Source organism: Eucyclogobius newberryi, unplaced genomic scaffold (genome assembly GCF_026437365.1).
Source record: "Eucyclogobius newberryi isolate DKJ021-1_F unplaced genomic scaffold, fEucNew1.0.hap1 SCAF_2, whole genome shotgun sequence".
NCBI lineage: Eukaryota > Metazoa > Chordata > Actinopteri > Gobiiformes > Gobiidae > Eucyclogobius > Eucyclogobius newberryi.
Window position 1 is genome coordinate 19,063,337 of NW_027315834.1, and position 23,207 is coordinate 19,086,543.

The 23,207-nt window shown below is 39.4% G+C and overlaps 5 protein-coding genes and 1 pseudogene across 7 annotated transcripts; 2 read left to right on the forward strand and 4 right to left on the reverse strand.

Moving 5' to 3' along the window:
* Positions 1–43: 43 nt before the first annotated feature.
* Positions 44–2,951, reverse strand: psmb7 (proteasome 20S subunit beta 7). Of its 2 annotated transcripts, XM_072454080.1 has the most exons (9): positions 2,861–2,951; positions 2,150–2,243; positions 1,594–1,691; positions 1,355–1,495; positions 941–1,056; positions 804–862; positions 568–719; positions 401–427; positions 44–238 (listed from the first exon to the last, which is right to left on the reverse strand). In XM_072454080.1, the coding sequence occupies exons 1-9, from the start codon at positions 2,920–2,922 to the stop codon at positions 127–129; spliced, it is 861 nt and encodes a 286-aa protein (XP_072310181.1). In that variant the 5' UTR covers positions 2,923–2,951; the 3' UTR covers positions 44–126. The 2 variants fall into 2 exon arrangements, with proteins under 2 accessions (XP_072310181.1, XP_072310182.1); XM_072454081.1 differs by lacking the exon at positions 401–427.
* Positions 2,952–4,659: 1,708 nt separating this feature from the next.
* Positions 4,660–6,564, reverse strand: LOC140367553 (nuclear receptor subfamily 5 group A member 2-like). Of its 2 annotated transcripts, none has more exons than XM_072454075.1 (6): positions 6,436–6,564; positions 6,210–6,351; positions 5,447–5,943; positions 5,250–5,369; positions 4,990–5,137; positions 4,660–4,912 (listed from the first exon to the last, which is right to left on the reverse strand). In XM_072454075.1, the coding sequence occupies exons 1-6, from the start codon at positions 6,532–6,534 to the stop codon at positions 4,665–4,667; spliced, it is 1,254 nt and encodes a 417-aa protein (XP_072310176.1). In that variant the 5' UTR covers positions 6,535–6,564; the 3' UTR covers positions 4,660–4,664. The 2 variants fall into 2 exon arrangements, with proteins under 2 accessions (XP_072310176.1, XP_072310175.1); XM_072454074.1 differs by having other exon boundaries at positions 4,660–4,918.
* Positions 6,565–7,510: 946 nt separating this feature from the next.
* Positions 7,511–14,043, reverse strand: crata (carnitine O-acetyltransferase a). The gene is made up of 13 exons (XM_072454073.1): positions 13,908–14,043; positions 13,085–13,381; positions 12,609–12,727; positions 12,482–12,535; positions 12,151–12,316; positions 11,909–12,083; positions 10,623–10,801; positions 10,201–10,301; positions 9,922–10,044; positions 9,641–9,763; positions 8,335–8,533; positions 8,114–8,251; positions 7,511–7,992 (listed from the first exon to the last, which is right to left on the reverse strand). Exons 1-13 carry the CDS (start codon positions 13,932–13,934, stop codon positions 7,777–7,779), a joined length of 1,917 nt encoding a protein of 638 aa, XP_072310174.1. The 5' UTR covers positions 13,935–14,043; the 3' UTR covers positions 7,511–7,776.
* A 984-nt stretch (positions 14,044–15,027) lies between these two features.
* Positions 15,028–23,207, forward strand: part of LOC140367559 (serine/threonine-protein phosphatase 2A activator-like) — a 39,291-nt pseudogene continuing 31,111 nt past the window's right edge.
* Positions 17,891–19,160, forward strand: LOC140368230 (serine/threonine-protein phosphatase 2A activator-like). The gene is made up of 5 exons (XM_072455184.1): positions 17,891–18,064; positions 18,149–18,266; positions 18,626–18,725; positions 18,856–18,980; positions 19,055–19,160. The coding sequence occupies exons 1-5, from the start codon at positions 17,891–17,893 to the stop codon at positions 19,078–19,080; spliced, it is 543 nt and encodes a 180-aa protein (XP_072311285.1). The 3' UTR covers positions 19,081–19,160.
* On the reverse strand, positions 19,386–22,155 carry LOC140368231 (proteasome subunit beta type-7-like). Its single transcript, XM_072455185.1, has 8 exons — positions 22,087–22,155; positions 21,360–21,453; positions 20,772–20,869; positions 20,536–20,676; positions 20,152–20,267; positions 20,022–20,080; positions 19,807–19,943; positions 19,386–19,494 (listed from the first exon to the last, which is right to left on the reverse strand). The coding sequence occupies exons 1-8, from the start codon at positions 22,146–22,148 to the stop codon at positions 19,386–19,388; spliced, it is 816 nt and encodes a 271-aa protein (XP_072311286.1). The 5' UTR covers positions 22,149–22,155.

Consider the following 23,207-nt stretch of genomic DNA (forward strand, 5'->3'; position numbering starts at 1 on the left):
AGGTGCCTATGAAAACACAAAAATGCACATTTATGAAGACAAGTTTTGAACAATTGAACACTTTTATTGAAACACAAAATGTATCTTAACAGGTTTTTAGAAAAACAATCTTTGCCAAACTACTGTTTAGGAGGTGTCCATGGTTTGAATGGTCTCTTCAACCACCTCCAGATTCAACAGCTGCACAACTGTGGTCAACACACCGGTTGTACCTCTTTTGTATTTATAGTCGCCAGTCCTACAAGAGGGACACATTTACAAAATGTTACATATTGAAACAATTCAATAAAAACACAGGGGTTAATGCTCACAACACACCAAATACTAGGTCTGGCAACTGTTAAACTGTCTGCAAAGTCATCACAACAAGAACACTCCCAAAATGTTTTCCTGTACTCACTGCTGCATGGCTTCAAGCTCATTTACTCTTAGTACAAAACGATGAACAAGACAATAAGTCACTCACTAGGTCAAGCACTTATCAGTTCAATTAGTACAAAATCTCTCATCTATACATACTGATATAGCATTTAATTACTTCACAAATAAGCAGGGACTTGTCCATACCTGACACCTTTCTGGTTGGCCTCGTCATGAGGTCGCAGGTAATCCACTTTGTCCTTGGTGATCACACAAAGATCAATATTGCTGCCGGAGCCCAGATCATTAAAGATTCCAGCAGCAATAGCATCACGGACCAGTTGCTTGGCTTGCTCCTCCTGTAAATATTCCAAAGCTTACAATTTGTGCCTTCATCTTAGAGGTATGTGTATTCTTGCTGTACAAAATACAAAGAAAAGTACCTCCATGTCAGGCTTATAGCGGTCCTCAAACACTGCCATAGCAGCAAGAGACCCCGACCCTAAAATGAAAAACAGGAGAAGCCATTAGACCAAAATAATACAATTGTCAAGTCTAAATTGAATGAAGATATAGATACCCATGGTGACATAGGGCAGTTTGTCTGTGGAGCCATGAGGATAAATGCTGTAGAGATGTGGACCATTGCAGTCAACCCCACCCAAAACCAGAGCAGCCCCAATGTAGCCTTGATACCTAAAACACAGCAGGCCGCAATTGAAAAAAATAATGTTTTGTTAGCTCACACTTCACAAGCTTTATCAAAATGTAGCTACGCATCATTTAAATGATCAAATTATTTTTTGCGCCCGTAAGCTTTATTAGACAGGAAAGGACAGAATAAAATGGAGGATGAGAGTCGGGATTCGAACACACACCACTGCGGCCGGCTGCACTTGGAGCAAGGCATACGTGAAATCTTTCAAATAGTTTAAATTGTATTGTTATTGGTGCATTATGCAACATGTTATTCAGTCTGATAGTAGTAGACTACCTGAAGAGCATCTGCTTGAGCATGCGATTGGCTGTGGCAACTCGAGGCTGTCTCCCGGTGGAGAGTGCGTGGAGCTCAAGGTTAGAGGAGATGAGCTGAGTGGTCATCTCGGTGTCAGCCGCTGTCCCTGCCCCACAGCAGCTGGAACATTAAAAATACATTAAAATAAAGACATTACAATTTCCAGGCAAAATAAATTAATGCATTAGAAAGCAAAGGCCACAATGGATGTTACTTACTAAATATTGGGGGAGATGTAGTGGATTTTTGAACAGTTCTTGTCTGCCACCACCATGCCCTCAGTGGCTCTTGTGTCTGCTCCAAGGACAATACCACCCTGCAGAAAGAGACAACATATTCAAGAGTAAACATGACAAACTATATTCATACTGTATTCCACACATACTGCTGCCAAAGAAACATTTTCCAGAAACTTTCCACAGTCGAGAATTTTCAAAAATGGATAAGAATAACTAATATTCTTTATGAGTGAACTCAACGTGCAGTGTTGTTGAGGCTCGTTAGGCCCAGTGGTTTTTGTACCCAATGATCACCCTCTTGTCTGATGACGTACATCTAATTTGTCCAATTTACCTTATAATTCAAAGATAATTTAAATGTCAAGACAACACAGTCACTTTGTTAAATTAATTAAATAAAATATGCACTTGTTGGGTGTAATTTTAACCGGACTGTAATTCTCTATGGATGGAATTCCTCTTCCTTGTTTAAGACATCAGTGCTACTTCCTGGATACTAGTTGATGTGTTTCTTTGTGGTGGTCAAGTAACTTACCTTAAATACAACTCCACAAATGGTGGTCCCTGTCTTGCGAGCGGATGGCAAGCTGCACCCAACTTTGCTAGCCTCTCCTTCTATGAGAGCATTTCTGGAAACAAGACAAACAAAAAAGCCTTAACACAATTTGCCACATTATGTAAGAAATAGCACACATATTTTAGTGAGTGTTCCATCAACAATGTCAACAGATTATTTCAAGATACGATTTACAAATTATGACAGCACTTTTTGTGACGTTTGGAAACCTGATCAATTTGCAGTTAATTTGGGGGGTTTCGGTCTCAAAAGTTCTTGGTTACTGGTCTAAAGAATAATAAAACATTTGCAGTGCAGGTTTAAATGAGTTTACATTTTTAAATTCAGTTCAGTTATAAACATGTGGCTTTAGCGCAGCTGTACAAGTCCAATTATTGTGATTAACCATCAAGAATCTGGCAGAATGAAATGTAAGTTTATTTCGTAAATCTTACATACATACAAATATACATTACTTTCGTTAATATGATAAGTGAAGATTCCCATTTGGAGGTATAAAGCTAAATGTGAATTTGCCTGAGTCATTGTATGTTAGCCATTGATGTCTCAACGCTAGCGTCTTCAGAAAATAACCATTATAATAAATACTGACGCTTGGATTCTGCAAAAAAATAATCCAACATATTATTACGTTGTAGCGTTTCATTCAATTATAAAGAAATAACGCACCTTTTGCAGTTTTCGAAACTGAAACCTCCGAATGGAGCCCGGTTGATTGCAGTCGTAGCCATCTTGAATCAAGTCTGCTTCCCGGAAGTGACGGAAGTTACTGAATATAACCATGGTTCTATGAATATTTTTTGGAATTGTACTTATTATTAAAACCTTTTGGAGAGATTGTTTACAATTTATAAAACGTCACATTGAACCCAACTTTAGTTTAAAATTTGAACATATAATTTTGGGTTTTCATGATACAAAGATGGACTATAGTAAAAAAAAGGCAATTAATTTAATAATTATATTTAGCAAATTCTATATTCATAAAAGGACATTTTCATCATCTGTATCCCTTTTTTCCCTGTCGTTATTAAACAAATTGAGTCATACTTGCTCACCATTTCCAGAAGTTTAAACAAAAAAGCCCTTACTACATATGAAAACTGTACATCTTTGAATGTAAAATGTAATTTGTTAAAAGAATTTTGACCAAACAAAAATCGAGAGTAAAAGAGTATTATAGTCTTCTTCTTCTGCCACCCACTCCATGGATCGACCCACTCCCACGTTTTCTTCTTCTTCTTTGGTGTTTTATCGCAGTTGGTATACAAGTGTTACAGTTGACCACACCTCTTAATTCGCAGGTTGAGAACGACTCTCGGATGAGTATTGAAATGTTTAATTTTTTCCTAAAAACAGAGACCAGATGACTACAACTGAATCTTATTCTACTACTTAACTGTGTCGCAACATTGTGGTTGCCTCTGACAGCCTCGCTGCACTACAAAGCATTAAATCTGGTAAATTAGATTGCAGACAGGATATTCAATATAGCATCTTCTATTCTATCTGATACTCTCTTTGTCCAGGAAGGATTTGAGTGTCTCCTTCATTTGGGTTCCTGCACATGGTGGATGGTAATGAAATGGCTACAAATTCCCTTAGGCAGCCATCAATTGATTTGATTGTCGAAATAAGCAAACCTGAAATCAAGCCTATTATTAAGAGAGTCATTAAGAGTCATGTGTATAAACTTTGGCAGTTCTATTAGCGTTGTTGTAATACTAGACGGAATCTGTATCAGATAAGAACCTTATATGTCAAATGATTCTAACTGAATACTTTAATTGGCGCGATTAACAGTTTACCATTAGTTTCCATAATTGTAGTTGTTTTATTTTATAAGATTGTTTCCACAATAAAATAGGCCTGCATTTTTCCTGTAGGTTAAATACAGAATACTTTTCTATTCAAGCTTTTATCCTCTGTCAAAATATGTTTTAACTTTGTACCACTATCTGTCAAGGCCAGGTCAAAATGACTATAATGAAGAGTTGTTTGGCTCAGGCAGGGCCATTCCCCACAAAAGGTCAATGCATTATGTTGATTAATTGTCTTGTGATAGCAGGTGGCTGAGAATTTGATACTTGATTTGATCAGTCTGTTGTTCCAAAATATTTTCCTAGAGCAAAGATTCAGATGTCACAACAAGCAAATTAACTCACACATGTTCACTACAGGCTTTATACAATAATATCAATGTAGTTTGCAACACTATAACAAATTATTTTACATTTAACATATTCTGTGACATTAGCTTAACAGTTCAAGCACAGTACAATCAATTATAGGCCTAGACATAGACTACACTCTTGGTAGATTACACACAGACAAATAATTGTGTTAGACAATAAACTAACTATAAACTAATTATGTTACTCAATAGACTAAATCTACTATATTGAATGTGTAAGTGCAGTTTAAACATAGCCATCTTGAATTTAAAAAAGCTTATAAGTAGAATGGGTGACAGTTATGTGTTGCTCCTCTTGGCAAGAAGCATTTCAGTGAGGAGGCTGTTGCAGAGCACCTCTCCACTCTCATGCTTGCTCCACAGATACTCTTCAGCCAAGGTGCTTATAATGTGTATCTCAGACAGACACTGCAGTAGTTGAGTGAAACGACCTGAATACTGGGAGGACAGGGAATACTCCAGCAGTGCCCCATGAACCTGCCCCTGGACAGTCTCTATGAATAAACGGTTTTCAAGTTGTTTCCCATCTTCCCCTTGAAAGACAAACAAAATAAATAATATATTCTCCAACAGGTTTTGTTTGTTATTAGGTGAAACAACAAACCTGGATTGAAAATAACCAGATACTTAATGCAGACGAATTCTAAAGGATCCACTTCAAGGAGCTGAAACTTTCCAATCAGCTCTAGACCCAATTTAATGAGACTGGACAAACTGGGACCAGCATGGCATTCAAGCACGGAAAGATCAATCTATAACATAATACTTGACTATTAAAACAAAAACGTTCCTATATATACTCAAATCATACCAACGAGAGAGAAATTAAAAAAAAATAACAACAACACATTTTACCATACACACCTCATGTCCAGTGATGAGAAGAAGCTGACCCTCTTTGCCCTTTAGGACTTGTCTGGAGATGAGGTCAAGAAGCAGCATCTCAGACCAGCAGTTGTGTAATAGCATCATTTGGTCATTTACCTCCCACAAACAAAACAAGACAGCTAATGTGCCATGTACTTTTTAAAATGACATACAGATATTATTGTTGTCTTTACCTCAAGTTGTCTGAAGAAAACAGATGTACGCACCCACTCCACCAGAGAGAGGAGAGTTTGCTCCGTCAGGAGAAACATGAGAGTGAAGAGGCTTGGTAAACCATTGTTCCACTGATGTTGGAGCTGCTGAATACTTTGTCTAATATTATTCTGTACAAGTTTCTCATCAGGATCACAGCGCAGCAGCTCCAACATAAAGAGAGAAACCCTGGGCTGTACTGGTCCCTTGTAGTCCTTCAGGTGGCCCAAAGTGGAATGTAGAATATGTGCTCTGGCCCGAGAGGTCTCAGAATGAACGTGGTTAGTTTCAGTTGTAAACGTTGGTGATAGAGTGCTTCCCATTCCAAACCTGACTGGATAAGTGGAGTTTGTCTGGACATGAGGGGAAACTAGAAGAGCCTCTGCCTGAGTCTTTCTTTGCTGCTTCAGGGCACGGTCCCGTTTGTACAAAGGTCCAAACTTATTCCGACCTCCTCTTATTCGATCGGCACGAACAGCTTTGAACATTTAATAACAAAAACATTACGCAATTCAATGTTAAAAATGTAAATTATCAATAATAAAAATGTCATGTTGAAGGAGAAATGGATAAAGATGTTGAACATACAGCATGTATTTTTAACAACTAAACTATATACACCAGTACATAAAAGCTGGTGTACACAGAAAGTAACAGGGAATAATTGTAAATGAATAAACACAGCTTTCAATGTACACAAAAAAGATGAAGCCACAATAAACATGAACTTAATGTTTTTCTCACCATCCAGTCGCATCCCCACTGCAAGACATTTCTGAAATCTGCAGTACGTACAACGTTTCCTCTTGGTCTTGTCAATCCTACACTTTTGGGTCTCCACACACACGTACCTCTTATTATTTTGAACGGTCCTCTTAAAAAATCCCTATAAAAATAATGGTTGCTGTAAATAGTTTGAAACAACATGAATATCTCACTATGAACAACTAAGAAAACAAACCCAATATACCTTGCAGCTTTCACAGGTGAGCAGCCCATAGTGATATCCAGACACTCTGTCACCACAGACCGGGCACAACTCCTCTGACACAGTGTGACTGTAATCCATCACTCAAATGTTATAAATTGCTATAATGAGACAAAACAAATACAAAACAAAAACAAACTAAATACATATTTTTTTGTCAAAGTTAAAAAAATAATAATAATAATAATATATATATATATACATACATACACACACACACACACACACACACACACACACAGGGACGGTAAAAAATAAGAGACCTACGATGAGGTGTGAAAAGCTGCTGTCCATGGTCCTGATATTGTGCTACAGGTACAAGTCACAAGCAGCGCCAGCCAATCACAATATTAACTGTTTAGACACTGCTTTGGGCGTGACCATAATCACGCTCCTAAAATCAACATCAGCCCGAATATATTTTATTATTAAATCCTCTATTAGAAGTTTGAGCAGCACTTTAAATAAATAAGGCCAGCTAGCAGAGACAAAAGCTTTGTCTGCATTCAAACATATTATTTTTGTTGTATTTGTATATGGTTCATTATGTGTAAAGACCAAGGTATGGTGTATTATTTTTGTCATTTTTTAATAAGTCCTACCTGAGCATTGTGAATTAGATTAGGGAGTATTTGTTACACTCTTTAGGACATAATTGAAGTATATATATGATAATCCATGTCCAGAATTGAGATTGGTCAATTTGAGGCACAGTCAAGTCGGTCCTTCCCCCTTTAGGTACCAGTGATATGATGGCTTCCTTCCAACTCAGAGGGATCTGACCTTTTTTAAGGGCCCAGTTAATAGTTGACAAGAGCAGGGCAAATATAAACTTCAAACTACAACATTGATCTAATATTAAGTTTATTTATTTATATGCATCCCATTTCAATACTAATAGATATCACAAATAAAATTATGTGCAAAGTACTTCTTTAAATGTGCAAATTATGTTGAAAAGTGCCGTGTGCTAACCTAAGTGCTATGTGTAATTTAAAAGTGCTAAAATGAAGACGTGTTACTTCTGTTATAATAAAGGCAAAGAAAACCAAGGAACAACATTTTACAAATAATTATATTGTTTAAGAATAAAGCTGCACATTAAAAAGTATTTGTTGTATAAGAGAAATCCAAGTCTTTAAGTATATTCAGTCAATGACAGTTAAAAGCATTTTGAAGAAATATTTACAAGTTAAAATTAGTTACAAAATGTGCAATTATAATCTCAATTTTGAGAAAATGAAAGGAACTACCATCTGCATGTGGGCCATGCTATCATAAAATACAGACAATGCTACAGTAAACAAACATCTTTCCTTAAATTCACAGCTTGGCTTTGGGTGTTTGTTCCAGAAGAGTCCTCATGTCCAACAAGGCCTCCCTTACAATCTGCGCAAAGGATTCTGCATTTGTCTCATTACAAGTGTTAAAAGATGACACAGCAAAGTTGATGTGATCTTCCATAGGATTGTAACAGACACCATATCCATTTGGGACAACAGGGCCAAAACACATGACACAATCAGTCTTGGATGGTACCTGTAGGGAATGACAAATGTCAACAACAACAAATTTATACGAGTACATTTTGTCAAAACCCCCAATGAAAATCACTACTAGCGTTTATAAATAATTGTTGAATCAGGAAAATACTTTGTACCTGACTGGTGGATAGTTTGTAGTGCAAAGCTTTGCTGTAAGACTTATCAGTGAAGATTGAGGGCAAAGGGGAATGTTCTTCCAGGGCCAACATCTTTAGCCCCAGAAGGTGTCTGTCAATAGCCTGTCCACTGACGGCCTGAGTACAGAAGACAAGAGTACAGAACGTGAATGTAAAAATGCTCATCAAAGTAGGTCTCACTGCTGTAAAAAAGTGCTTACAATGTTGGTGTACCATCGGTGTGTCTTTACAGCTTTTTCCAACAATTCAACTTTTTCTGTGTTCTGTTTGGACACATTGTCAAAGGCTTTGACAAATTCAAGCGTGGCACTTGAGGCCGATCGTATTGTATCTGTACGACCAAGCCTGAACATGCGCAAAGAGGCACTTTCATACGTGGCACAGCTGTTCTGGTACATCCTGAAAGAGAAGACATACATCAGTGTTCAGGGTCACCAGAATATACTGTAAAAGCACTAAGAAAAGACATACAGTTAGGAAAATAAGTATTTGAACACACTGCGATTTTGCAATTCCTCCCACTTAGAAATTATGGAGGGGTGTGAAATTTTCCTCGTAGGTGCATTTCTACTGTGAGAGACAGAATCTTAAAAAAAGAAACAAATCTGGAAGTCTCAGCTCTCGCCAAAGATTTTCTATTGGCTATAGATATGGAGAGTGGCCACTCTAGAACCTTGATATGCTTCTTACGCTCCTTTGTTGTCCTGGCTGTGTGCTTCGGGACATTGACCCAGCCACGACTCATCTTCTATGCTCTGACTGACAGAAGGACGTTGTTATCCAACTTCTCACAATACATGGCTTCATTCTCTCCTTAATACGGTGCAGTCGTCCTGTCCCCTGTGCAGAAACGCCCAATGAAACTCCCCCATGCTTCTCAGTAGGGATTGTGTTCTTGGGACGTAATCATCCTTCTTCCAAACACGGCGAGTGGAGTTTATTCTACAAAGTTCTATTTTGGTCTCATTTGAGCACACGACTTTCTCCCACGACTCCTCTGAATCATCCAGATGGTCATTGACAAACTTCAGATGGGCCTGGACATGTGCTGACTTAAGCAGGGGAACCTTCTGTGCAATGCATGATTTCAAACCATGTCCTTTCCAGTCTTGTGGAGGTCTTTAGTCTTTCCCATGGTAGTAGTGAGAGTCTGAACTGGTCGAGTGGTTAAGACACAGCACACATATGCCAAGTGTCTTGAGTTCAAATCCCAACTTTGACAATTTACTGCATGTTCTCACCTCTCTCATCCCCAATTTCAGTCCCTCTTTTTCCATCTAATTAAGCCTATTAGCAAAGTTCAAATACTCAAGTTCAAGTAATATTCAAATAAATTGTTTAAAAAAAAAAAAAAAAAATCATACAATGTGACTTCTGATTTTTCTTTTTAGATTTTCTCTCACTGTGGAACTGCACCTACGATGAACATTTCCGGCCCCGCCATCATTGGGGGAGCAAAATTAGAGTTAGGGTTTTCAAACACTTATTTTGCTCACTGTATCTCACCTATAGAAAGCCAGTTGTAGGGCGACTTGTATGAAGGCATCCGGGCTCATTTTGTAGGTCTTTGGAACATTCTTTCCAAAGTGTTCAAATACAACAACTCTCATTTCCAGGTCCTGTGCCAATCTGAGAGAGGAAAATGTTCAGCAAATATCCACATGTAACAGGAGTACGTCAAATATATAGCATTTTCAATTATAAATGTAAATCTATATTTTTTTTTTTCCGATTTGTCAAGTTTAAGGAAGGTTTAATGAGCAGTAGAACAGACATTGCAAACTCACTGGTTCATTGCGTACTTGGCCCCCTCAATGTCCTTTTTAATTTCTGGGCTGAAGTTAAAATGTAATTTCTGTGACACTGTAGAAGAGTCAAGGACCGGAGTTTTTCCCAGCTCTAACCTCCTCCTGTTTCCAATGACCCCATCCAAAAAACAAACAAACACTAAATTACATTCCAATACAAATAGAACACACAAAAAGAAAAAGACTAGCAACCAGTTTCAGCCCTACTTTCCCTTAAAGAAAAAACAAACCATTGGACCAGACACTAAATCTACTTACGTATATTCGACCACATGGTCAATCAAGGCCACAATCGGTGGACCCTCCGCAGGGGCGTGTTCATAGTTTGCTCCACATGTTCCGTTCTCTCCAATAATAAACTACAATGTTTTACATAAACAATGGTTTAGATGACAGTCATTATGATTACTTATAGTCCAAATGCAGTTGAAAATTTGTGAAGTACAAAAGTAATTTTCAAAAGCAGGCTGTTTTTCAGTCCAATCAGCACTGACAAGTTTTTTTCAAATTCCAAGAAATTTGACCAGTGTAAATATTTAAATTACTACTAAATTGTCAAATGACAAATGACCTGGATTCACCTGACAAAAATGTAATGTGTCCAACCGTGTCAGTGGTCATCTCTATTATATTCAAAAATCATAAATGTGTGTTTAAATGATTTTGCATCAACAGCACACCTGCAGTGTCTTGTCAAACCATCGGTTGCCACTGTTCCACTGACTGCCTCCTCCATGCAACATCTGAACAGCAGCACAGCTTCGATACATGTCGTCTGCGACCGGCGGCATCGCTCCATCCACACACACAGTAAAAATGCTTCTTTGAATTGCAGACACAGAATCTTTGTTGGTCTTATCTGTACAAAACAGTTAACATTTTGTTATGCTGTATGTTATATTATATTAAATAATGATATATCATTTTTGTTACATTTTGAAATAATGACCACCAAGTCAATATTTCTGGTTATTTGGACATTTACATTATGTCTTAATTAAAGCGGTATTGAGCAACATTTATTTTTGTTAACATTCTACAAGTTATAAGGTAAATTTTGTTTTGTTTAATTAATGCAAATGTCTGTCTATTGAAAGCACTATATACAACTTATGTCAGTCTACTTCTCTCATATGAAATGTCAGGCCAAGGGTCAAATTATGTTTTATGTTTTAATTTGAGTTTTAAAATACTCAATGATGGTGACCAAGATTGATTGGAAAAGAAATGGCATATTAGGAACAGGGGAAGAAACTGACTTATTGTTCAATAAATGAAAACTTGAATATTTATGGGCTCCATATTTATTGTGTACTTTTTCTTAGTATTTTGTAGTTCAGTAAAATGAGATGTAGACGATTCATTAATGATACAAGTTAATTACTTAAGTATTTAATTCTGCCATTTATTCACAGCATACTTTTTAAAGTTATTGTTAAATTATAAAATGTTTTAAGGTGGTATGGACGATTTTTTTCAGCAAATTTTTAATCATATTTCCTCGTGGCGTGGATTAATCAATTGTCCTGCCACGTATCAATCATAAAACGCACCCATCGCTCACCTGCAGCCGCGTCAGGCTCGTCCCCACGTTTCCGCGTGCCTAAGCGCATGGATCTATCATAATATAGTTCCCTCAGTGTACGGGGCAAAATGAAGACGGATGAAAGACAGTTCGAGCTGACGCAGAAGTGGACAGAAATCTACGGGAGACGAGCGATGCGATTCGCTCCGTCGCGCTAATAAACAAATGCACGTGTGTGTTGTATCAGTCCGCACGGGGGAGTGCGCATGCGCACTTCCGCCTGCGCTCTCAAATCGCCGAAAAATCGTCCATACCGCCTTTAATAGAATGATTCTGCTTTTGAATACATGCATCATAAGAGTTTCGATATTATGATTTATCATATTTTCTGTGACAATATATCACACTACATTCATAAATTTGTTTTCGTGACAGGCCTACCCTTGATGAAGTTTTGGTAGGTCCTGCCCCATGAATCCCTGTCCAAAGTTGTGAGGATCCCAACAGGTTCAGAGCTAGTTTGCCGTGAGGAATTACAGATATGTTCCAACTGGCCACAAAGCTGGTCAACAGTCAGTGGAATCCCATCGCTGTTGTAAACGTCTAGAACAAAGAACTATCCAAAAATGCAGTTAAGACGTTTGCTTATATCATTTATATCAACAAATGACAAGAGTCCTTACTTGACAGTTGTGAACGACAGTGATGTGTTTTGGTGGTGAGGAGTTCTTGGCGTAGTTCACTATTGAATCCCTCTTCAGGCCAGGAATGCGGCAGGACGAAAGCACCTGATAGTACTGATTCATGCACAGAGGCTTATCTCCCAAGTGCTCCACGGGCAGCGTCTCACTGATCGAAAAAATAAAGTCTAAAGCGCATGAATGCATAACAATACCAAGAATAAAATAAGTTAAGTAGAGTAAACACATAGTCATACATAAAATGTAGACTATATGACTAAAACAATTATGTACAATAACTGACTAGGACTATGGATATGTACAGTTTTCTTACTTGTCGATCATCGTTTTAAAATCCAAGACTCCTGCTATAAGTTTGGCAGCAAATCTATGAAAACAGAATATTTACATTACGCAACAATGTAATATAAGTTCTTATGGAATGATTGTGTGATGCTCACAGTATTTGTCCATGTTTATCATTGAAGCTCATCTGAGGCAATACCAAGCCAGGACTAGAATGGACCACGACTGGCAACCGGTAGTCAAGGTAGGCAACCTTCACCCACCACTCGGACAACTGGAGAGAAAAACTTTAACCATTACACCACAAAACCATCTATTCTAGCAACGTTCATTAAATATTATATCATAAATATAAGTGCAGCTCCATTTTATGACAAAGCATAGAGTATATTTTATAAATGTAGTTATTTACAAACAAAATACTTATTTTTGACATAAAACTAGTTGCAAGATTGCAGAAGACAGTGGCTTGTGACAAAAGCGGAAGTCTTGCCACCGAAACATGTCAGGTAAATGAGCGATTGCTTGTTTACTACTGTCTTTTCAGAAGAAAAGTGACATTTAATTTGAAAAAGAAGACACAATGTATATTCCACATAGGATTGTTATGGTGTGCAGTGATAAAACTCACCCAGTTTTCAGTCTTTTTCGCTCTTTCTTCCAAAGCCCGCTGTAGTCGCTCTCCCTCTCCTCCAGGTTTCTGAAACTCATCGACGAGGACTTTTGTGTACTGCAGCTCTTGTGTGTTCACAATAGGTTCAAGGGCTGCAATGTAGCGCTCACACGTCTGCTGCAGAGGGGGCACTGGCAGAGCGGGCAAGCCCGTCTGATGGCTCAGATATCGTCCATAAATGCGAGTGTCAGATACAGGCTTCACCAAGTGGCATGGTTTCACCAAGGCACATGATTTTGGTATCCCAACCTTCACCTGTGACAGTGGAAACAGAGTCCAATGAATAACAGATGCACAATGTACATGTTTTAAAAGTCTCAATGAAGAGCAAAGTGCTAACATTTAAAAAAAATAGGAGCTTAGGACCCTAAATGAACTTGAGTATAAGGAACTGAACAACCATTTTCATTCTCCTTTTAAGTTAACTTTGACATAATGAGGTGGCTGGCTTGATAAAAACGTCACCATGTTTTTGCAAATAGGACCATTATTTGGTTTGACTGCAAAGGTGTTTCACGTAATAAAAAAATAGTCACAAGCCTTGTCAGAGTTTATAAACTGCACAACCTTTGACCTATTTTCCCTGCTGTTGCTAGCAGCTGCTAAGTGACAGCTAGCCTACACAAAGAAATACATTGGCGATAAATTGCCCAAAAGCTCGAATCCACTTTTAAAGACATTTCCCTGTCCATAGCAATACCGGTGACCGCTTAACTTTAATATACACCGCGTTGGCAACGAAAGTTGAATAAAAAGCCGTGGTGTTGTCGGCGTTGCTTACCATAGTTCTGCTCCAAATGCCCCACATTCTGTGTCCAGAGAATCGCTAGTTTCCGGGTGGGAGGATCTTAAATATAACGTTACTGTCAATGATCGGAGCCTGAGCCGTTTCCACGCAGTGACTGGTTCAGCTGTGCCCTGTGCTCAAAGGGATCGTCCTTTGGCCCTTTGACTGGTTCAGAGTCATGTTTGGTTCGTGTTGGTTACATTTGCAAACCTCTCAGTGGAAAATAAAGTTCTTCTGCTTCTTGTGATTTTCTGGCGGGCGGGAACCGACGTTTAGGTGCATTTTCAGAGAATAAATTTACCAAATTAAGATAAGATAATACTTTATTGTCTCCAATGTCATCACGTCAAAAGCATGTGTGTGCAGTTTTTTTTTTTTTTTTTAAATTGTGCCTTCTCTAAACCTATGTGCAGTTTTTTTAATTGCACATTCCTTAGGCTGTGAGCAAAAAGCATCTGCAATGTCATTCATCTATAGTTTTATTTTCGAGTTCAGCTGCTAATAGTACAAACTGATGTTTAACTTAGTTCAGTTTACAGTTTGAGTCTGACTCTAACTGGCTGGAGAGCATGAATTGTCCCTCCCACATTCTGTTAAATGCGAAGTAGTCTGTCAAAACGTGTTGGGAATGGCTGGTCAGATAAATGAGCTGGGTCACTGGCCACAATTATGACGTTACCATAGAGATAATACAAGAAAATACCACAAGACAGCGTAGTGGAGCAAATGAAACACTTTACGAGACTCATGTGTCGATACAATTGGCTGAATGTTTTGAGTAGAAGCTTAATTTTGCCTTCACAAAGAAACGCCTACACAAGCTGTCTGGACCAGGGAGAAAAGGTTAATTTGTCCCTGTGTGATCATAATGTGAGACAACCTCAGTGTGACTAAAGACCATGAGACATTTACGCAGCTCGTGTTTGTGTTTATTAATCATTTTTTATCATATTTATCATGACGCAATTAAGCTGAGCCTTTTAAACCTTTTACTTATAATACCAGTGTTGGAACTAGATTAAAAATGCTCTACTAATTACATTGCAGGTACTTCTCCCAACACTAGAGAGCGCTGTGCTTTATTATGTCATTACGGGGGCAGTTTACTCCGCGTCCAACAGGGGGCGGTGTTTAAAACCAGTTCACTCATGAAGAAGCTACACTCGTCATGGCGGAAGCAGCGCAACCATCAGGTAGTAAACAAACTACAAACATCTCCTTATTTTACGTGCTTCACCAGCAGTTAAGCTAATGCACGTTCATTGACACATCGGAGCTGCCTTAGAATAAAAATAGTCTTCATCTGTGACAAAAATGTGCATTTGTTTCCATGTGTTTTTATGAAATATATATATATATATATTTCATAAATATATGAAATATATCCATGTTTTTATGTTTTTAGGAATTACTAGATGCATCATCCCTAACACAGTTCTGACACATGTGCGCACGTTTCAGGCTACAGCTCTGACAGTAGACCTCAGGATGTCTCCCCAAACTTCGACTTTGTGGTTCCTAAGAATGAAATCAACTCGGTTCCTGACATGGGCAAGTGGAAACGCTCTCAAGTAGGTTCACTAGTACAGAGACTGAAAAACTGCTCTTTGAATGTTGGACCACAGAATGAGCTGCTCTTGAGTGTGCGTTGTGCAGGCAAACGCTGACTATTGTCTTGCCTCAGTTTAATCATGTCTGAGATAATTCATTTTCATCTCTGAAGTTTACATTTTGTGTTTCAGATATCAAACCAGCCAATGTGTTCATTACAGCCACTGGAGAAGTGAAGTTGGGAGATCTTGGATTAGGATATTTCTTCAGCTCAAAAACCACTGCAGCTCACTCCTTAGGTAAAACAAAATCTCACTCAAAATCATGGATGAACATCTAATTATAAATAATTATCATAAATAATCTTTGTGGGGTTTTTTGGGGGCCAGTGGGGACACCGTACTACATGTCACCAGAGTGGATCCATGAGAACGGGTATAATTTTAAATCAGACATCTGGTCTTTGGGATGTCTTCTATATGTCTTTTATTTATTTATTATTTATTTATTTGATAAGGACATTTGGATCACATGTGAAATATGGTGAATTAATGCTTCTATATAGATACTATTTACAAATAAATATAAATAAAGTATTGATGAAAATCAGAAATGGTTGACATTTTAATTTAATCCATCCATCCATCCATCCATCTTCTGCCGCTTTATCCGGGGCCGGGTCGCGGGGGCAGCAGTCTGAGCAGGGACTCCCAGACTTCCTTCTCCCCAGACACTTCCTCTAACTCCTCCGGGGGGATCCCGAGGCGTTCCCAGGCCAGCCGAGAGACATAGTCTCTCCAGCGTGTCCTGGGTCTTCCCCGGGGCCTCTTCCCGGTGGGACATGCCTGAAACACCTCCCGAGGGAGGCGCCCAGGAGGCATCCGGAACAGATGCCCGAGCCACCTCAGCTGGCTCCTCTCAACGTGGAGGAGCAGCGGCTCTACTCCGAGCTCCCCCCGTGTGGCCGAGCTCCTCACCTTATCTCTAAGGGAGCGCCCAGCCACACGGCGGAGGAAACTCATTTCGACCGCTTGTATCCGCGATCTTGTTCTTTCGGTCACTACCCAAAGCTCATGACCATAGGTGAGGGTAGGAACGTAGACCGACCGGTAAATAGAGAGCTTTGCCTTTCGGCTCAGCTCCCTCTTTACCACAACGGTCCGATGCAGCGACTGCATCACTGCAGCCGCTGCACCGATCCGCCTGTCGATCTCACGCTCCATCCTTCCCTCACTCGTGAACAAGACCCCGAGATACTTGAACTCCTCCACTTGGGGCAAGGACACCCCACCCACCTGGAGAGGGCAAGCCACCTTTTTCCGGTCGAGAACCATGGCCTCGGATTTGGAGGTGCTGATTCTCATCCCAGCCGCTTCACACTCGGCTGCAAACCGTCCCAGTGCATGTTGCAGGTCCGGGTTTGATGGAGCCATCAGGACAACATCGTCTGCAAACAGCAGAGATGAGATCCTGTGGTCCCCAAACCGGACCCCCTCCAACCCCTGACTGCGCCTAGAAATTCTGTCCATAAAAATTATGAACAGAACCGGTGACACAGGGCAGCCCTGGCGGAGTCCAACATGCACTGGGAACAGGTCTGACTTACTGCCGGCAATGCGAACACAGCTCCTGCTCCGGTCATACAGGGACCGGACAGCCCTGAGCAAAGGGCCCCGGACCCCGTACTCCCGGAGCACCCCCCAAAGGACACCCCGAGGGACACGGTCGAAAGCCTTCTCCAGATCCACAAAGCACATGTGGACTGGTTGGGCAAACTCCCATGAACCCTCGAGCACCCGATGGAGGGTATAGAGCTGGTCCAGTGTTCCACGACCGGGACGAAAACCACTCTGCTCCTCCTGAATCCGAGGTTCGACTATCGGTCGGATTCTGCTCTCCAGTACCTTGGAATAGACCTTACCCGGGAGGCTGAGGAGTGTGATCCCTCTGTAGTTGGAACACACCCTCCGGTCCCCCTTCTTAAATAGAGGGACCACCACCCCGGTCTGCCAGTCCAGAGGCACGGTCCCCGAACGCCACGCGATGTTGCAGAGACCTGTCAACCAAGACAGTCCTACAACATCCAGATACTTTAGGTACTCAGGGCGGATCTCATCCACCCCCGGAGCCCTGCCACCGAGGAGTTTGCGAACAACCTCAGTGACTTCAGCTTGGGTGATGGATGAGCCAGCCTCCGAGTCCCCGGTCTCTACTTCCTCTTCGGAAGACGTGACTGAGGGATTAAGGAGGGAATTTTAATTTAATGTCAGTCTTTATTATAAAGGATTTTCATAGTTGTTTTTTTTACATTCTGTATAGTCCAGACAAGGATTTCGATTATCAAATGATCAAAATACAATTACGATTATTTTTTAGAGTCGACTAGTCACAATTAGATGATTGATCGTACAGTCCTCACGGTAATCATGTTGTGTGGTCTAATTAGCTTGTCATTGTCATATGGTGTATGTCAGACGGTGGAAAAGCTGCTTGAACTGTTGTATACTCTGGATAGATGGATTAATGAAACTCCTCCTGTCGATCAACCATCAAGATTTGGTAATCAAGCCTTCAGGATCTGGTATACCAAACTAGACAAGGTGATTAGAAGAATACTAACTTTTACGCTATCAGCTAAATTTACCAGCTCTAGTAACTAGGTTCTATAAACTTATTTATTTCAGAATGCAGAGGCGCTGGTTGCTTCTGTGCTTTCTGCTGACAAACAGGCTGCAGCCCCAGAAGTAGCTGTTTACTTGAAAGAGTCTGTCGGGAACCAAACCAGAATAGACTATGGAACAGGTCATCCTTTCTTTGTCCTATGTCTTTGTTTTACTGCTATACAATGTAAGCACTTTTGAGTTTGGCCACTAGAAGGCGCTTTAATGCTGCCTATCTGCTCTGACAGTCTGCTGTTTTGTTGGCTCAATTGCTAATTACATAAAGTATGTTTCATTGTAAACCCTGCGACAAGTTGGCCACTGTCCAGGATGTACCCCGCCTAAGGCCCGAAGTCACTGGGATAGGCTCCAGTCACCCGCGACCCCGAAAGGGAACAAGCGGTAGAAAATGGATGGATGTTTCATTGTAATGTTGTATTGTAAATAGATTAAAACAAACTAAACCTTTTGTATGAACATTTTTTTAATGTTTTTATTCAGGTCATGAAGAAGCGTTTACAGAATTTCTTTGCTGCCTTTGTAAAGTTGGAGCACTTGAAGTAGAGGATCGACTAGCTATGGTTTTTAAGGTTTTTGACAGGTGAGGACTATACCGTAACTACATTTTTTTTGACATGTGCCGTTATTAATTAGAAATACTTTCTGTAAAGTAATTTCATAAATACTTTGTATAAATTGAGTAACACATTTTTATGGTGTGTGTTTTGGAGGTATTTGCAGGTTATGAGAAAGCTGCAGAAAACCTACAGAATGGAGCCGGCTGGGAGTCAAGGAGTTTGGGGCCTGGATGATTTTCAGTTTCTGCCTTTTATATGGGGGAGCTCCCAGTTTATAGGTAATAACAAAAAAACATTGATAAATGACAAAAATACCTATTGTGGCAACTGATAATACATCTGATATTTTTAGATCATCCAACCCTGGAGCCACATTGATTGATTGATTCATTGAGTGGTCAATGAATATCACCAGGACTATATTTTTGTGGAGTAATGTTTGTAACACAAAGATAAATGACACACATGAAGTCTATTCGGATGTAGAGGTGCCTATGTAAACAATGAAAACACGTTTTAAACAATTGAACACTTTTATTGTAAAACAAAATATACCTTAACAGGATTTTAGAAAAACAAACTTTGCCAAACGAGTAACATTTTGAATGGTCTCTTTAACTAATGGTTTGAATCAACCAACTTAAGATCCAATGGCTGCAGAACATTGCCAAACTAGTAATTGTTTATTTGTCCATGGTTTGAATGGTCTCTTCAACCACCTCCGGGTCCAACAGCTGCACAACTGTGGTCAAAACACCGGTTGTACCTCTTTTGTATCTATAGTTTCCAGTCCTACACGAGGGACACATTTACAAAATATTACATATTGAAACAATTCAATACAAACACAGGGGTTAATGCTCACAACACACCAAATCTGAAGTCGGGCAACTGTTAAACTACAAGAACACTACCGAAATGTTTTCCTGTACTCACTGCTGCATGGCATCAAGCTCATTTACTCTTAGTACAAAACGATCAACAAGACAAGAAGTCACTCGCTAGGCCAAGCACTTATCTCACAGTTAAATTAGTATAACATGTTGACTATACATTCTGAATAGCATTTAATAACTTCACAAATAAGCAGGCACTTGTCCATACCTCACACGTCTCTGGTTGACCTCATTATGAGGTTTGTCCTCAGTGATCACACAAAGATCCACATTTCTGCCGGAGCCCAGATCATTGGTGATTCCAGCGGCAATAGCATCACGCACCAGTTGTTTGGCTTCCTCCTCCTGTAAAAAAGTCCCAAGTTTACAATCTGTGCTCTTAAATATGTGTATTCTTGCTGTACAAAATGCAAAGAAAAGTACCTCCATGTCAGGCTTATAGCGGTCCTCAAACACTGCCATAGCAGCAAGAGATCCCGACCCTAAAATGAAAAACAGAAGAAGCCATTAGACCAAAATAATACAAGTGTAAATTGAATGAAGATATAGATACCCATGGTGACATAGGGCAGTTTGTCTGAGGAGCCATGAAGACAAATGGTGTAGAGATGTGGACCATTGCAGTCAACCCCACCCAAAACCAGAGCAGGGTCAATGTAGCCCTGATAGCTAAAACACAGCAGACCGCAATTGGAACAAATATTGTTTTTTGTTTTGTTAGCTTACACTTAACAAGCTTTATCAAAATGTAGCTATGCATCATTTAAATTAATTCATTTCTAAAGATTTTTTGGACTGTAGGCTTTATTAGACAGGAAAGGACAGAAGGGATTGGGGATGAGAGAGAGAGAGAGAGAGGGGGACATGCAATAGTTTAAATTGTGTTGTTATTGGTGCATTCTGCCCCATTTTATTCAGTCTGATAGTGGTAGACTACCTGAAGAGCATCTGCTGGAGCATGCGATTGGCTGTGACCACTCGAGGCTGTCTCCCGGTGAAGAGTGCGTGGAGCTCGAGGTTAGAGGAGATGAGCTGAGTGGTCATCTCTGTGTCAGCCGCTGTCCCTGCCCCACAGCAGCTGGAACATTAAAAAATACATGAAGATAAAGGTGTTACAATTTACAGGCCAAACTAGTTAATGCATTAGAAAGCAAAGGCCACAATGGATGTTACTAAATTTTGGGGGAGATGTAGTGGATTTTTGAACAGTTCTTGTCTGCCACCACTATGCCCTTAGTGGCTCTTGTGTCTGCTCCAAGGACAACACCACCCTGCAGAAAGAGACAACATATTTAAGAGTAAACATGACCAACAACTATATTTATACTCTATTCCACACATACTGCTGGCCAAGAAAGATTTTCCAGAAACCTTCCACAATCCTTTAAGGAATTTTCAAAAATGGATGAGAACAACTGTCAATTACATATTCTTTATGAGTGCACGCAACGTGCAGTGTTGCTGAGGCTTGTCAGGTCAGTGGTTTTTGGACCTAATGATCACCCTCCTGTCTGGGATGGAAAAAACTCTTACATCACTATCAAATTTGTCTAATTGACCTTTATTATTAGGTGACGGTTTAAATGTCATGAGAACACCTTCACTTTGATACATCAAATAAATAAAAAATGTGCTTGTTGGGCGTAATTTTAACCGGACTGTAATTCTCTATGGATGGAATTCCTCTTCCTTGTTTAAGACATCAGTGCTACTTCCTGGATACTAGTTGATGTGTTTCTTTGTGGTGGTCAAGTAACTTACCTTAAATACAACTCCACAAATGGTGGTCCCTGTCTTGCGAGCGGATGGCAAGCTGCACCCAACTTTGCTAGCCTCTCCTTCTATGAGAGCATTTCTGGAAACAATTAAGACAAACAAAAAAGCATTAAAAACACAATTTGCCACATTATGTAAGAAATAGCCCACATATTCGAGTGAGTGTTCCATCAACAATGTCAACAGATTATTTCAAGATACGATTTACAAATGATGACACAGCATTTAGTTTAATAATGAAACATTATCTTTGTATGCGTCATAACCCATAAGAAACCTGATTTTGTTACATCGTTAGTACAGGAGTTTCTGTCTCAAAAGTTCTTGGTTACTGGTCTAAAGAATAATAAAACATTTACAGTGCAGATTTGAGTGCGTTTACATTTTTTATTCGGTTCAGTTATAAACATGTGGCTTTAGTGCAGCTGTACAAGTCCAAATTATTGTGATCAAATATAATTTTATAAAGGAAATCTTACATACGTACAAATAAATATAAGATATGATATGAAGAGAAAATTCCCATTTGGCGGGATAAAGATAAATGGGACTTTGCCTGAGTCATCATAATGTTAGCATTGATGTCTGAACAAAGTTAGCATCTTCTGAAAACAATCATTCTAATGAATCCTGACGCTTAGATTATGCCAAAAAATAACCCAACATATTATTACGACGTAGCGTTTTATTCATTTTTAAAGAACTGACGCACCTTTTACAGTTTTCAAAACTGAAACCTGCCAGCGGAGCCTGGTCGCCTGAAGGTGTCGCCATCTTGACATAAGTCTGTCTCCAAGCGTCAATGAAACAGGTATAATTTGGCGCAAAATATTAAAGTATTCAGTTACAACGATTGTTACTGAATACTTTAATTTGCTAATTTGATAACAGTTTATCATTAGTTTCCATAAATGTATTTGTTTTTTGTTATACGATTGTTTCCACAATAAAATAGGCCTTTTCCCGATAGGCTAAATACAGAATACTTTTCTATTCAAGCTTTTATCCTCAAATATCAAAATATGTTTTAACTTTGTACCACTTTCTGTCAAGGCCAGGTCAAAATGACTATAATGAAGAGTTGTTTGGCTCAGGCAGGGCCATTCCCCACAAAAGGTCAATGCATTATGTTGATTAATTGTCTTGTTAAAGCAGGTGGATGAGAATTTGAGACTTGTTTAGATCAGTCTGTTAATATTGTCCTAGAGCAAAGATTCAGATGTCACAACAAGCAAATTAACTCACACATGTTCACTACGAGCTTTATACAATAATATCAATGTAGTTTGCAACACTATAACAAATTATTTTACATTTAACATATTCTGTGACATTAGCTTAACAGTTCAAGCACAGTACAATCAATTATAGGCCTAGACATAGACTACACTCTTGGTAGATTACACACAGACAAATAATTGTGTTAGACAATAAACTAACCATAAACTAATTATGTTACTCAATAAACTAAATCTACTATATTGGATGTGTAAGTGCAGTTTAAACATAGCCATCTTGAATTTAAAAAAGCTTATAAGTAGAATGGGTGACAGTTATGTGTTTCTCCTCTTGTATTGAAGCATTTCAGTGAGGAGGCTGTTGCAGAGCACCTCTCCACTCTCATGCTTGCTCCACAGATACTCTTCAGCCAAGGTGCTTATAATGTGTATCTCTGACAGACACTGCAGTAGTTGAGTGAAACGACCTAAATACTGGGAGGACAGGGAATACTCCAGCAGTGCCCCATGAACCTGCCCCTGGACAGTCTCTATGAATAAACGGTTTTCAAGCTGTTTTCCATCTGCCCCTTGAAAGACAAACAAAATAAAAAAT